General features: G+C 37.0%; 1 protein-coding gene across 15 annotated transcripts in view; it reads right to left on the reverse strand.

Annotated features, from left to right (window-relative positions):
• Positions 1–15403, reverse strand: part of TAF1 (TATA-box binding protein associated factor 1) — a 114078-nt gene that overhangs the window by 57760 nt on the left and 40915 nt on the right. Inside the window, exon 33 of one of the 15 annotated variants that reach the window (XM_005228050.5) lies at positions 928–5143. The exons of 11 other annotated variants lie outside the window; for them this stretch is intronic. In XM_005228050.5, coding sequence (XP_005228107.1) covers positions 5106–5143 — 38 coding nt within the window. In that variant the 3' untranslated portion in view covers positions 928–5105. Of the gene's footprint in view, positions 1–927; positions 5144–5473; positions 6905–7496; positions 8928–15403 lie in introns of those variants that run through there. 3 more of the 15 variants (XM_059883732.1, XM_005228052.5, XM_005228051.5) reach the window with 3 other exon arrangements.

Genomic DNA, 15403 nt, shown 5'->3' on the forward strand with positions numbered 1-15403 from the left:
CCCAGATATCTATACCTATACCAGAAATTCTTGAATGGGGTGGTAATGAGAGATCCATGAACCCCCTGAAACTGCAAACAGAATTTTGTATGTAATATGTATTTTTTTGAGTAGAAGATCCACGCTTTTCCATCAGATTCTCAAAGGGGTCCATAACCACCTCCATAAAACTAAAAATTGTGCTCTATATTCTGCAGTAATCAGGTGCTTACTAAAAGTAGGATGATCAGCTTTAGGTTTCACAGCTAAGGAAGAAAAGAGTCATCCAGTGAAAAGACATACACAGACAACAAGGCCTCTGTGGGAATAATAAAGAAGCTGGAGCTATTGTGGGGGAGAAGAGAGTAAATAGAAACTAAGTTTCAATTTCCCAGTCCCTAAAGAATTACTATACAGAAAATCAGAATTTAGAATAATTTCTGGAATGGCATGAAAATGAATATGAAAGATAAGGCTGTCTATGAATTACCACTGTGCCTTACAAGAGAACAAGTGACCCATTTGCAAAAAAGAAATGTTTTTGTTTGCAAAAATGAAAATTTTTGTTTTTCTTCTCTCCTTATTTAGTAAATCATGGCAAAGCAGCTGCAAATGTAAAAAAAATATATTTATATTTATACTTTGCCTCATTCATAAGGACTGGCAGTGGCCTACAGAATCATATGTAATTCAAATTCAAATATCCCTAAATAGTGATAATTTCAGTGACAGCTTTGGAAAGTTGATACTTTACTAAAATCAAAGAAAATTCCTTTTTTCATTTCTAAGTTAATTTCACTCTTTAGTAATGTCAGGAGAAGAAAGGAAAGCTACAAGCTTTGTAGTTCTAGTAGTGAGACAGCAAACAAGTATTACTGCTATCTAAAAGGTTTCAGAGAAAAAATAGCATTAAAATTAAAAAATAAAATCTCAGTAGCAGTAGAAAGCTTTAAAAAAATCAGTGCCAGATTTAATATACATATAGACACTCACATATTTTTTATTGAGGCATAGTTGATTTATATCAGTTTCAAGTGTACAACATAGTAATTCAAAATTTTTATACATTATATTCCCTTTAGTTATAAAATACTGGCTAATATTCCCTGTGCTATACAATATATCCTTGTACCTTTTTTATACATAGTAGAAGCCACAGTATTTGTTTAATTGAAGTATAGTTGATTTACAGCATTGTGATAGTTTTAGGTATACAGCAAAGTGATTCATTTATTTATATACATTCTTTTTCAGGTTCTTTTTCATTATTGGTTTTTATAAGATATTGAATATATTAATAGTTTCTGATATTTAGCTATTTTACATATAGCAATGTGTATCAATTTCAAACACCTAATTTACCCTTCTTCCACCTTTCCCCTTTGGTAATTGTAAGTTTGTTTTCTTTTTTCAATGTTTTATTTATTTATTGACTGCACTGAGTCTTTGCTGCTGCGAGAGGCTTTCTCTATTCATGGTGCATGGGCTTCTCGTTGTGGTGGGTTCTTTATTGCAGAGCACAGGGTCCAGAGCATGCAGCCTCGGTAGTTGTGGTGCACAGGCCTAGTTGCCCCATGGCATGTAGGATCTTCCTGGACCAGGGATTGAACTCGTGTGCCCTGCATTGGCAGGCTGATTCTTAACCATTGGGCTACCAGGGAAGCCCTGTAAGTTTGTTTTCTATGTCTGTGAGTCTATTCTATTTTGTAAATAAGTTCTTTTGTATCACTTTAGATTTCACATAAAGTAGTATCATAAGATTCTTTTTTATGGTTGAGTGATATTCCATTGTGCATGTGTGTGTGCATTCTTTTTTTATTCATTCATCTGTTGATGGACATTTCGGTTGCTTCCATATCTTGGCTGTTGTAAACAGTGCTACTATAAACACTGGGGTGCATATATCTTTTTGAATTAGAGTTTTCACCTTTTCCAGACAAAGGCCTAGGAGTACAACTGCTGGATCATATGGTAACTCTATTCTTATTTATTTTTTCTTTTAAAAAAAATTTTATTGGAGTATAGCTGCTTTACAATGTTGTGTTAGTTTCTGCTGTACAACAAAATGAATCAGCTATATGTATACATATATGTCCTCTTTTTTGTATTTCCTTCCCATTTAAGGTCACCACTGAACATTGAGTAGAATTCCCTGTGCTATACAGGTTCTCATTAGTTATTTTATACATAGCATCAATACTATATATATGTCAATCCCAATCTCCCAATTCATCCCACCTCGCCCTTCCCCCCATTCCTCTCTGGTATCCATGTTTGTTCTCTAAGTCTGTGTTTCTATTTCTGCTTTGCAAACAGGTTTATTTTTAGTTTTTAAGGAATCTCCATACTGTTATCCATAATCAGTAGCCACAGCAGTTTTAAAACAAAGTAGAAATTCAATTTTTTTCTGAAGCATTCATAATGCTATACAGTTCATTCTTTTGCCTTTTTGAGTCATATAGAAACAGAATTTACTTAAACAATATCACATACTTAGATGAATGAAAAATTGTCCATAACAATGTCAGGTGAAAACTGTATAACCAAATATATGCTTTCATTTGTTAAAAAAAAAAAAATACATGGTATGTATAAAAAAGGCCCAGATACTTCACACCAAACCCAATGGTACTCTGGAGAACAGGATGGGTAAAGGGGAAGGACAGGGAGATTTTTCTTTTTCACTTTATACAATTTTATATGGTTTGATTTTTTTAATGCGCATGTAACTTTTTACGATGGAAAATTTCAGTTTAAGTTATATACTTGAATTTTACAGACATAATTTGGCAAAGACTTTAAAACACTGATAATCCCAGAGTTGGAGAGGTTGTAGGGAAACAGACATTCTCCTTCACTGTCATTTTTATTATAAACAGGTACAACCCTCTTAGAATACAATTTTAGAACATCTATCAAAATTTCCTACAAATGTACAAGGATATCAATTATGATACAAATATACATGCTATGGAATACATTAAAAAGAATGATAGAGATTTCTATGTACCAACAATAAGACAGGATCAGTAAAGATGTTAATTTTCTCTAAATTGATCTATAGGTTTAACTCAATTCCTATTAAAATTCCAGCAAGACTTTTTTTTTATAGATATAGACAAAATACTTCTAAAATTTATGTGGAAAGGCAAAAGAACACAATTTATAAAAAGAATAAAGTGAGAGGAATCACTCTACCTGATGTTAACACTTACAGTAGCTTAGCTACAGTAATCACGGCAGTGTGCAGAGGGATAGGTCAGTGGAACAAAATAAACCCAGAAACAGACCCATGCACTTAGCTGATTTTTCACAAAGACGCTCAGAACAATTTACTGAAGTAAGAATAGTCTTCTCAACAAACAGTAATGGAACAGTAGAACATCCATTGGCAAAAAGAAAACAAACCTCAAGCTAAATCTCATATTGTATATAAATTCAAAATGGATCATGGATTTAAATGTACAACACTAAAACTATAAACTTTTAGAAAAGAAAATATAAAAGGGCTTTCCTGGTGGCTCAGAGGTAAATAATCCACCTGCCAATGCAGGAGACACGGGTTTGATCCCCAATCTGGGAAGATCCCACATGCTGCAGAGCAGCTAAGCCCATGTACCGCAACTACTGAGCCTGTGCTCTCGAGTCTGGGAACCCCAACTACAGAGCCCATGTGCTGCAACTACTGAAGCCCAAGAGCCCCAGAGCCTTTTGCTCTGCAACAAGAGAAGCCACCGCAATGAGAAGCTTGCACACTGCAACTAGAGAGCTGCCCCCACTAGCCACAACTAGAGAAAAGCTTGCACAGCAATGAAGACCTAGCAGAGCCAGAAATAAATAAGTAAATAAATAATAAAATTTTTTTAAAAAAGAAAATATAAGACAAAACCTTTGTGATCCTGGGTAAAGCAACAACTCCTTAGAGACGTACCAAGAGTACAATGCAAAAAGAAAGACCTGATAAATTGGATTTCACCAAAATTAAGCATTTCTGTTCTTCCAAAAATACTGTCCAAAGACTGAAAAGATACAGACTAGAAAAATTCTTTGTAAATCACATATCTAATAAAGGAAGCATACCTAGAATACATAAAGAAACCTTAAAACTCATTAATCATAAGAAAACAATGCAATTAAAACTGGGGCAGGACTTCTCTTGTGGCTCAGTGGTAAAGAATCCACCTGCCAATGCAGGAGACATGTTTGATCCCAAGTCCCAGAAGATCTCACATGCAGTGGAGCAACTAAGCCAATACACCATAACTACTGAGCCCACGTGCTGAAACTACAGAAGCCCACACACTCCAGAGCCTGTGCTCCACAAGAGAAGCCACCACAATGAGAAGCCTACACACCACAACTAGACAGTGGCCCCCACTCGCCATCACTGGAGAAAAGCCTGAGCAGCAACAAAGACCCAGTACAGCCAAAAAAAAAACCTGGGGCAAAGAAACAGACACTTCACTGAAGAAAATACATGGGTGGTAAATATGCACATGAAAAGATATTTAATATCAATAGCCATTAGGGGAATGCAAAGTAAAAACACAATGAAAAAGATGAACAGATACAATTTATTTAAATAGTGGTAATACTAATACTGCAGAGAAACTGTATGATTAGTTCATTGCTGGAGAAAATGCAAAATGGTACAGGCATTCTGGAAAAGAGTATAGCAGTTTCTCACGGAACTACACATATATCTACCATCTCATTCTTGGGCATTTATCTCAGAGAAAGGACAATTTACATTCATACAAAATCTTATACACGAATGTTCATACCAGCTTTATTCACAATGGCAAAATATTGGAGAACTGAGTATCTTTCAATGACTGAACGGCTGAACAAACTTCTGGTACGATGAACACTACTCAACAACTTAAAACATGAACTACTGACACATACAATAAATTGAATTGATCTCGAGAATTATGCTTAGTGAAAAAAAAGTCAATCTCAAAAATATTGTACTATTCTTTGTATAAGATGCTCAAGTATCAAAAGTACAGAGATGGAGAACAGCTAGGTGGTTGCCAGGGAACAAGGAGAAAGGTGTGTGCACGTGGAGGGACAGGAATACAAAAGGTATCATCAGGGAGTTCTTCTGTGATGACAGACCAGTTCTAAACCTTGATTGTGGTGGTTAGGTGATGGCATAAAACTGCATAAAAAATACACATGCACAGATGAATATAGATTTTTTTCAAGGTGCAAACTGAATAAGGTCTGTAATCTAGTTAATGATAATGCATCAATTTCCTGATTTTGATATTGTACCACAGCTATCTAAGATGTTGCCACTGGAGGAAGGTACATAAAGGGTATACAGGTCTCTATAGACTATTTTTGTAATTTCTTGAGTCTAAAATTATTTCAAAATAGAAGCTTAAAAAAGAGGATCAGGATATATTCATGAACAAAGAGAGCAAATTACAGAATAATTATCTATAAAAATGTCCATTGTTGCCAAAAGAAAAAAAAAGACAAAAAGTTAAAAACTAATGTGTAATTATTTACCATGTTTTGAGTCAAGTACAGAAAAAAGTATAAAAGGATATACACCAAACTGTTACCTCTAGGGAATAAAACCATAGAAATAGGAGTGTGCGGGTAGAAAGAAGCTTTTCTCTTCTTTTTCAGGAGAAGGAAAGATTTATTACTTGCAGCAAGTAAGAACACTAGGGATCTTTCCCAAAGCAGTGTCTCCGGAAGTGTTAATATTTAATTCTATCTATTTCTCTATCATTTGACTTTTTTTATAAGAAGTATGAATTATTAAAGAAGTCTGTTGTTTAGTCGCTCAGTCATTCCAGCTCTTCATGACCCCATGGACCATCCACCAGGCTCCTCTGTCCATGGGATTTTCCAGGCAAGAATACTGGAGTGGGTTGCCATTTCCCTCTCCAATTAAAGAGGTCTATCTGACAAAAATGCAAATGATAGGTGAGAAGTCTAGGCTGGGATATTGGCCAGGTGACTATTTATTGTAATAATTTAGGCAAAATATAATGAGGGTTTTAGTGATATGCTGGAAGTCAGGGATTTATTCAACAGGAAGAATCAAAAATAACTGTGAGGTTTCCAGCTGCTACTCAGTGATGCTCAGTTCAGTCGCTCAGTCATGTCTGACTCTTTGCAACCCCATGGACTGCAGCACGCCAGGCTTCCCTGTGATCACCAACTCACCCAAACTCATGTCCATCGGTCGGTGACGCCATCCAGCCATCTCATCCTCTGTCATCCTCTTCTCCTCCTGCCCACAATCTCTCCCAGCATCAGAGTCTTTTCCAATGAGTCAACTCTTCGCATGAGGTGGCCAAAGTATTGGAGTTTCAGCTTTAGCATCAGTCCTTCCAATGAACACCTAGGACTGATCTCCTTTAGAATGGACTGGATGGATGTCCTTGCAGTCCAAGGGACTCTCAAGAGTCTTCTCCAACACCACAGTTCAAAAGCATCAATTCTTCGGCGCTCAGCTTTCTTTATAGTCCAACTCTCGCATTCATACACGACCACTGGAAAAACCACAGCCTCGACTAGATGGACCTTTGTTGGCAAAGTAATCGCTCTGCTTTTTAATATGCTGTCTAGGTTGGTCATAACTTTACTTCCAAGGAGCAAGGGTCTTTTAATTTCATGGCTGCAGTCACCATCTGCAGTGATTTTGGAGCCCAGAAAAATAAAGTCAGCCAATGTTTCCATTGTTTCCCCATCCATTTGCCATGAAGTGATGGGACCAGATGCCATGATCTTAGTTTTCTGAATGTTGAGCTTTAAGCCAACTTTGTCACTCTCCTCTTTCACTTTCATCAAGAGGCTTTTTAGTTCCTCTTCACTTTCTGCCGTAAGGGTGGTGTCATCTGCATATCTGAGGTTATTGATATTTCTCCCGGCAAGATGCTAGTAACCCATTAAATCCAGACTGGAAACAGTAAAGGAGTGAGTCAAGTAAAGGACAGAGGGAGAAAGTTGGAATAGAGAAGGATAGTAGAATATTCAGATTGAAGCATGTTTCAAGTTCCACTGGGACATCCAAGAGGGAATGTTCAGCAGGTGGTTGGGATATATATAGATCTTTGCCCAGAATAGAGTTGAGAGTCATCAGAAAGAGGTGGTGGTTAAACTTGTAGTAACAGGCAGAATAACATTCAGTAAAGGAGACTGAAAAGTAATGGTCTAAGAGGTAAGAGGAAAGTAAGAGCTGAAAGTTGTCATGAAGCCAATCATACTATAATTTCAAGGAAGAAATGCTCAATGATGTCAAAGAGTGGGGTGAGGTAAAGATAAGGACTGAAAAGTGCCCACTATACCTGGCAATTATGTGATCCTGTTCATTTGGTATGCTTGGCAGGGTAGAAACTAGATTAAAGCTGAGTGAGACATGAATGGCAGGTAAAGAATAGGAGAGACACATTACATGTTCATTAAAAAAGAAAAAAGAAATTCTGACCCATGCTACAACATGGATGGTTGAACCTTGGAAGCATTATGCAAAGTGAAATAAAAGCCAGATACAAAAGGACAAATATTCTATTTATTGTATGAGTCTACTCATATGAGGTACCTAGAAGAGGCAAATTCATTGAAAGAAAGTAGAATAGAGTTTACTAAGAACTGGGGGAATGGGAGAATGGGGATACTGAGTTTCTGTTTGGGATAAAGAAATGGTTCTGGGAACCGATAGTGGTGATGGCTGCACAACATTATGAATGTACTTAATGCCAGTGAACTGTAAACTTAAAAATGGTTGAAAAGGTAAATTTTTATTTCATGTATATTTTACCACAATAAAAACAAAAAGTCAGCTATGAAAAGAATGGATGGCAGCAAGGGGCTGAAGTGATATCAAAAGAGATTTTATTCTCTTTAATGATGTGAGACTCAACCTCTATGTAGGAATACTTATACCTTGGCCCCAATTCAAGGAAAGTTATTAACAGAAAAAAAGAACCTTAATATTTATTAATGGCCAAACTTACAGACTTAGAAACTAGTATACAAAAATATTTTAAGCATTATATTAACCTGTTAACAATACTATTCTTCAAACTGATTGAAACCTTTAGATTTAATAACCACTTTGCAGGAGGGGAGCACATGTACAACAGTAGCAAAACTTTTAAATTAGCCAGGAATAAACTCAACAACAAAAAAAGTAGATGCTCAATAGCAATAAAAACTATAAAATATATAGAAATAAACAAAAGATGCCTAGAAATTATACAACATAACCTAAAAGTCTTTATTGACAAAGGTAAAAGAACATGCGAATAAATGAAGAAACATGAGCTTCTAGATGGAGAAACATATTACAAAGATACACATTGTCTTCAAATTAATCCATAAATTAAAATAAGATTTCAAAATTATCTGTCACTGACAAGTTAGAATTTAACAGAAATGATCCTACAGTTTATTTAGGCTAATAGAGGAAAGATAGTCACATCAGAGGAATTTAAAATTATAAAGTCTGAATGATAATCAGAGACACTATCTGGTGATAATAGTACAGATTAGATAAACAAATAAATAAAACGGAAAGCTCCAAACTAGGTTAAAGAATATATAAGAATCTACTACATGATAAAGGTAGCATTTTGTACTAATGTACAAAAGGACAGACCATTCCATAAGTACAACTTGGACACTTTGGCTAATTCTTTGGAAGAGAAAATAAGTTAGATATTTACCTTATATCTTAGATTCTATTTTTAAAAATCAGTAAATGTTTAAATACTATACATATTAGAAGAAAATATAGTTGGCTATCTCAGAGTAGGGAAGGTCTTTTAAACAATTATACAGAAATCTAAACAGCAAAGACTGATAAATATAACTACATAAAAATGAAATTTCTATGTCAGAAAATACAGTAAACCTAAAGACCTTCTTGGGCACAATAGAGTAACTGCTATTGAATTAGTCTTCCCACTGTAACCAGAAAACTGCAAAAAAACAAATGAAACAACTGTTTCCAACCAGGAAGTATAGGACTGTCATTCTTGAGAGAAAGGAAATAAAGGAAGTAAGCCCTACAATTGTCCTTGGCTTTCTGCTGAATCCAACAAAAGCACAGCAGTCTGACTAAGCCATAGAAACAGATACTGGAGTCTGAAGAGGCTAGAACTGTTAGAAATGGCAGGACAGAACTGGAGAGGTGGGAACTCCACAAGACAATCTAAGATCTGCAGAAAAGCTCTCTTAAATCTTCAGCTGAATGCTAAGCTGCACATGTGTATATGATGAGCTCCATAAAAGAGTCCTATACACAGAACTATTAGAGATCACACAGGGTTGGGAGTTACTCAAACAAAAGTGTAGAAAAAACTTCCCTGGAGATTTTTTGGGTAAATTTATTGTTTTATCTAATCTAGATTGTAGGGTCCTGCTAAGCATTCTAAAACTTCAGGCACTGAGATTTTATGATGTGTGATCTACTTATCATAGGTAAGATGGCTTCTTATTAATTTTTGGTTTGAAGAACACTGGAGGAGGAACTTGTTAGGAAATTCTTTGGGAAAAGGGGTTTCATCACGAATAGTTTGGCATCATCTATTGGTACAGACTATGCGGGCATGCGTGCATGCTCAGTCATGTCCAACTCTCTGCAGTCCCATTGACTGTAGTCCGCCAGGCTCCTCTGTTCATGGGATTCTCCAGGCAAGGATATTGGGAGTGGGTTGCCATGCCCTCCTCCAGGGGATCTTCCCAACCCAAGGATCAAACTTGTGTCTCCTGTCTCCTGCATTGGCAGGTGGATTCTTTACCACTGAGCCACCTGGGAAGCCCACAGACTATGCAGTTTATCTTAAATTTAATCAAACATTAAGTATTAAGGCCTCTGCCAACTACTTTATGGTTTTGCTAAGACTGGTATAAAGTTTGGGTTGTGTTTTTCAGACAGGATTTCTTTATCTATATCATTCTCACTGACATGGAATGTTATGTGACTTTTAAGACTATTGCGAATAGTTCTAATCCCAAGTTTTGGGTTTCTCTGATTATTAATATTCCTTCAAATGTAATCTGAACATGAACAGAGGCTCTGCAATTGATTTAGCACCTATGTGGTAGGTGAACAGACCTAGAGGCTTGAACACTAGTGTGCAGTCTATCACCACCTCTAGTACAAGACCTGAGTCCTCCAACGTGTACTGCATACTTCTGGGTGAAGTATTACTTATCTTTCACTTGTTGCCCAATGATCCTAACCTTAGTGCTAAGCATTCTAGCTATGTACAACTTAGCTCATATGTTACATACATGATAATCAAAGTATGTAAAATGCTATAGAAATATGCCATATGCAGAATGATATGTGTGAAGAATTTGAATGGAAAGGGTCAAAATAATGTTAATCAGAGATACCATTCTACTAACTTTGCTAGAAAATTTTTTTGAAATAAAAATGTTAAAGCAGGGAATAGATTCCACATGGACTTTATTACTATTAATTAGAAATAGAGGCAGGTTCATATCTGGCCAGACCAACACAGTTTCAAATAAAAGTATTATTTTGTATATAGTACCTGATGGTAGGAAACATCTCATATGTGCCTTCAACTCCATAATGGATATCCTTTTAGCACAAAACAAAGATCACATTTCTTATCTCATGACACCACTAACCCTTTCTGCCCTATTCAGAGGTTTCTTATACTCTCACCCACTGATTAAGGATGAGGGGAAGACAGCCTTCTAGGCTGTCTACTGCTGCTACCAAATTATTATTTACTTCCCCTTGGGGAAAAAAAAATTCCTCCTACTTTTAGGCTCGTTCTCTACCATGCCAGAGGTTGAAAACGAGCTGCCTTGGAGCTAGATTGGGCCGGCAGATAGATGTTTTTATTTGGCTTTCAGAGTTCAATCCACACTTGGCCCACCTCAACTCATTTACATTACTAGCCTGGCCCCTATAGGCCACTTGAGTTTGAGATCTCTGCTCTTCAGTTTTACTCACCATCATTAACCAACTCACATTACCAAGGACTTACACACCTGGCACAATCTTCTTGGCTCCAAATCCCTCTCCACTATGATGGGTTACTCTAATGTTCATATGTACCACCTATCCAAAATCCTTGTAAATCTTCATGCCAATGGTTTGCACCTCCATTCCAGCCAAACATATCCATGGCTATATCTAGAATGCTGTCTTTACTGCTAACTGTTAAGCAGATTTTACTGCTTAACCTCTGAAAGTTTCAATTCCAATATCCTACATTTCCTTATCTCAGCCTTGTATCTGTCCAGTCTCTTCATTCTCTCTCTGATCCAAAGGAAACTTGCATCCCCATTAAATCCTGTCTCTATCAGGCCTCTCCTAACTTTAGTTCAAAAACTAAGGCAATGTACAGCAGTATACCAAAGTAAGCTATAGGACTGCTGTTATTTATCTTTCTTCATCAGGAGGTGGGGGTGAGGGGATTTAAAATAACTTGGTAAGAAATTTGAAACATGTTAAACTATAAACAGATTTTCCCTAATACAAAATTTGTATTAATTCAAACCTTTATCTACATTTCTCTTCAAATTCTCTCTCCCACCACCTCACTCATTCTTAGCAAAAGGCCCTGTTTGCTATTTTGCAGAGAAAATGAGAGGCTACTGGGCAGAAACATTCTCAATGTTTATATTCCCATTCTCACAGGGATCTTATCTCATATTCTTTATTTTCTTCTCTTTCATCTATACAAAGATACCCTCTGTCCAACTGACTCATCCCTTCTAACACACTGATTAGAGTCTTCCTTCTTCCCTTCTTAGGCAAATTTCAGCCTCCACTTTTTAAATTCTCATTCACTCATATCCTCTGTAGTCTGGCTTTTGATTCTACCACTGTACTAAACTAGCTCTTCTAATGACCATTCTCTTTGGTCTTCTCTGTAGCACTTGATCTGCTGGCCATTTTCCTATTCTCTTGGTTTCTAGAGCATTACTCTCTTCTGGTTTTCCTTTTTTTCATCCTGGTCACTCCCCAGTATTCTCCACCCTATCCCTTAAATGCTGGTTTGGTATCTGTCAAATACATTCTCATCCTACATTCTCTCTTAACAGTGGTTCTTGACCTTTTTGGGTCACATATAACTTTGATAATCTGATAAAGCTATGGTCTTTCTACCCAGAAAAACATACAAGTGTATTTCAGCTATAGCATCAGAGGGTTCAAGGAATGTACCTGACTCCCTATTTGAACTCATCCACTTATATTTTTATATGCTGATGATTTGAAAAAATATCCATATATACAAACAGTACAGACTTCTCTTCTGAGCTCTGGACCTCTATTATCTACTCAAAGTCTTTACTTGGATATCCTACCTCAATACAACACAGCCCAAATTGAACTCTACCACTTTTCCTCCAAAACTACTCCTCCTTTATTTCCTATTATAGTCAGCCCTCTGTATCCATCCATGGGTTCCACAATGATGGAATCATTGGGCAAAAACATTTGTGAAAAAAATTTCAGAAAGTTCCATATTGCAAAACTTGATTTTTCTGCACACTGGAAACTATTTACATTGTATTTATAACTATTTACATAGCATTTACATTGTATAGGTATCGTAAGTAATCTAGAGATGATTTAAAGTATATGGGAGAATGTGTGACAGTTAGATGCAGATACTATGCCATTTTACAAGTGACTTGAGCATCTACAGATTTGGTATTCCTGGGAGTTGTGGACATCGAGGGACAACTATATTAGTCAATGATACCACCAGTTTGCCCAAGTCAGAATTCTGAATGTCATCTGACTTATCCGCCCTTCTAAAAACCAGATTTTTTAAATTAACAAAAGTACTTCATGCTCAATTAAAAAAATTCAAACATCTAAGTACAAAAAAGCATAAAGTGAAGATTATCCTCCACCTCTCCCTTTAGTAATTCTTCCTTATGACAACAATTGAACTAGTGACTGAGCCCTTTAGATGGGCTCTTCAGTACATCATTACTACTGAGCCCATTTCACTCATTTATGTTACCTGTCTGGCCTCCATAGGATCTAAATGTACAAATCCTTCTGTATATACTGTTGAGTGATCTAGTTTTCATCAATACATATCTTGGATATATTTGGGTATCAGCATATACAAGATACAGCTTTATTTGTTAGCTAATCTACCATTCTGATGGCTAAACAGTATTCCATCATATAGATGTACCATAGTTTAACTATTAATAATTTCTTATTGTTGGATATTTTAGAATGCTGTTTCCTTAATTACAAAGTTGCAATTACAAACATATGTACATTTGCACATATGCCTTTGCAAACTTGTATGAAATATTCCTTTGAGATGAACTTGCTTAGTCAAAGGGAATACACATTTATAGTCCTCTAAAAAGTTTGTACCAATTTCTGTTTTCACCAAGAGAACAGGAGTACTTGGCATCATTTTTAATTCTCCCTGTCCTTTACCTTGAAGAAGGCGATGGCACCCCACTCCAGTACTCTTGCCTGGAAAATCCCATGGACGGAGGAGCCTGGTAGAGTGCAGTCCATGGGGTCGCAAAGAGTCGGACATGACTGAGCGACTTCATTTTCACTTTTCACTTTCATGCATTGGAGAAGGAAATGGCAACCCACTCCAGTGTTCTTGCCTGGAGAATCCCAGGGACAGGGGAGCCTGGTGGGCTGCCATCTATGGCATCGCACAGAGTCGGACACGACTGAAGTGACTTAGCAGTAGTCCTTTACCTATACCCTCAATTTCTAGCCATTTATGAAGGTTATCAATTCTACTTCCTCAATATCTCTACCATCTGTCCCCATCTTTCCATTTTTATCGCTTCGTAACTTAGTTCAAGCTCTCAGTGCTTTAACTTGGATGGTTGTCAATAGTTTCTTTATTGGTGATTTGTCCTTTTAAAGGCTTAGTAAGACATACTAGGTGCCTTTCATGATTTGGGCCCACCTAACTTCATTGGATGCTGGGAGGGATTGGGGGCAGGAGGAGAAGGGGACGACAGAGAATGAGATGGCTGGATGGCATCACTGACTCGATGGACGTGACTCTGAGTGAACTCCGGGAGTTGGTGATGGACAGGGAGGCCTGGCGTGCTGCGATTCATGGGGTCGCAAAGAGTCGGACACGACTGAGCGACTGATCTAATCTGAACTTCATTGGAAGGATTGATGCTAAAGCTGAAACTCCCAATACTTTGGCCACCTGATGCGAAGAGCTGACTCATTGGAAAAGACCCTGATGCTGGGAGGGATTGGGGGCAGGAGGAGAAGGGGACGACAGAGGATGAGATGGCTGGATGGCATCACTGACTCGATGGACAGGAGTTTGAATAGACTCTGGAAGTTGGTGATGGACAGGGAGGCCTGGCGTGCTGTGATGCATGGGGTCACAGAGTCGGACACGACTGGACGACTGAACTGAACTGAACTTTAAAAACTCCTTTATTAACACCAAAACTAGTTCCCACTCTGCACCACAGCCAAACTCAACTGTTTGCACTTCCCTGTCCAAGGTGCTCTCATCTTTCTAGCATTTGCACTCTCTATCTGGAACTTCTTCCCTACCTTTCTCCACTTGACTATCTGCTCAGCACAGCAGGTGCTCAATAAAGAATTAGCTGCAATAATCATCATCCTTTAAATTTTAGCTCAAAAACGACCTCCTCTTGAAAGAGTTTCCTGCTTTCCATACCAGTAGAAAACTTGGAAAACTATAAAAGATGAACATGAAGATAATCCTAACCTTACATCTCAGAAATAACCACTATTACCATCACTTTTTTTTAATGTATGTATCTTTTCATAAAAAGCATAACTGAGATGAAATTAAAGTTATGTGTTTTACTTTTCTCACTTAACATTCTAAGCACTCTTGTCATTAGTTTTTTTAGAATAAGCTTTCAATCTTTATACAATAATCTATCATGCAGGTGGCACACTAACTAGTCATTCCCTTTACATTAACCGTTCCAAAGTTATTTCTCATTAATATAAATGACATTATTGTGAATAGCTTTTTCTGTATCTCTGATTAGGACAGATTATCTTACTACATGCTAAGCACTTACACTCATTATTTCCTGTAATCCTCACAATAGCCATCTGAGGAGGGTATTATTATTTCCCCCATTTTACAGATGAGAAAGCAGAGTCTAAGTTGCTTGTCCAAAGTCATACTGCTATGAAGTTGGGGGGGGGGCAATATTCAAATTCAAGTCTACCTGACTATAAGATCTGTTCACTTAACTATTTTTAAGTCACAGTGCTATCAAAGAGCTTTCTAGAAATGTCTCATAATTTTATACTGCATATGTAAGAGTACCTACCTCACTAGCATTTTGAATACTTCCATTAAAAAGGAAACCAAGCTCATCTAATAGGCAAAAAACAGATGGTTTATCTGCTTCAATTTTTATTTCTTTGATTACCAGATACAACCGAATATTT

Source organism: Bos taurus, chromosome X (genome assembly GCF_002263795.3).
Source record: "Bos taurus isolate L1 Dominette 01449 registration number 42190680 breed Hereford chromosome X, ARS-UCD2.0, whole genome shotgun sequence".
NCBI lineage: Eukaryota > Metazoa > Chordata > Mammalia > Artiodactyla > Bovidae > Bos > Bos taurus.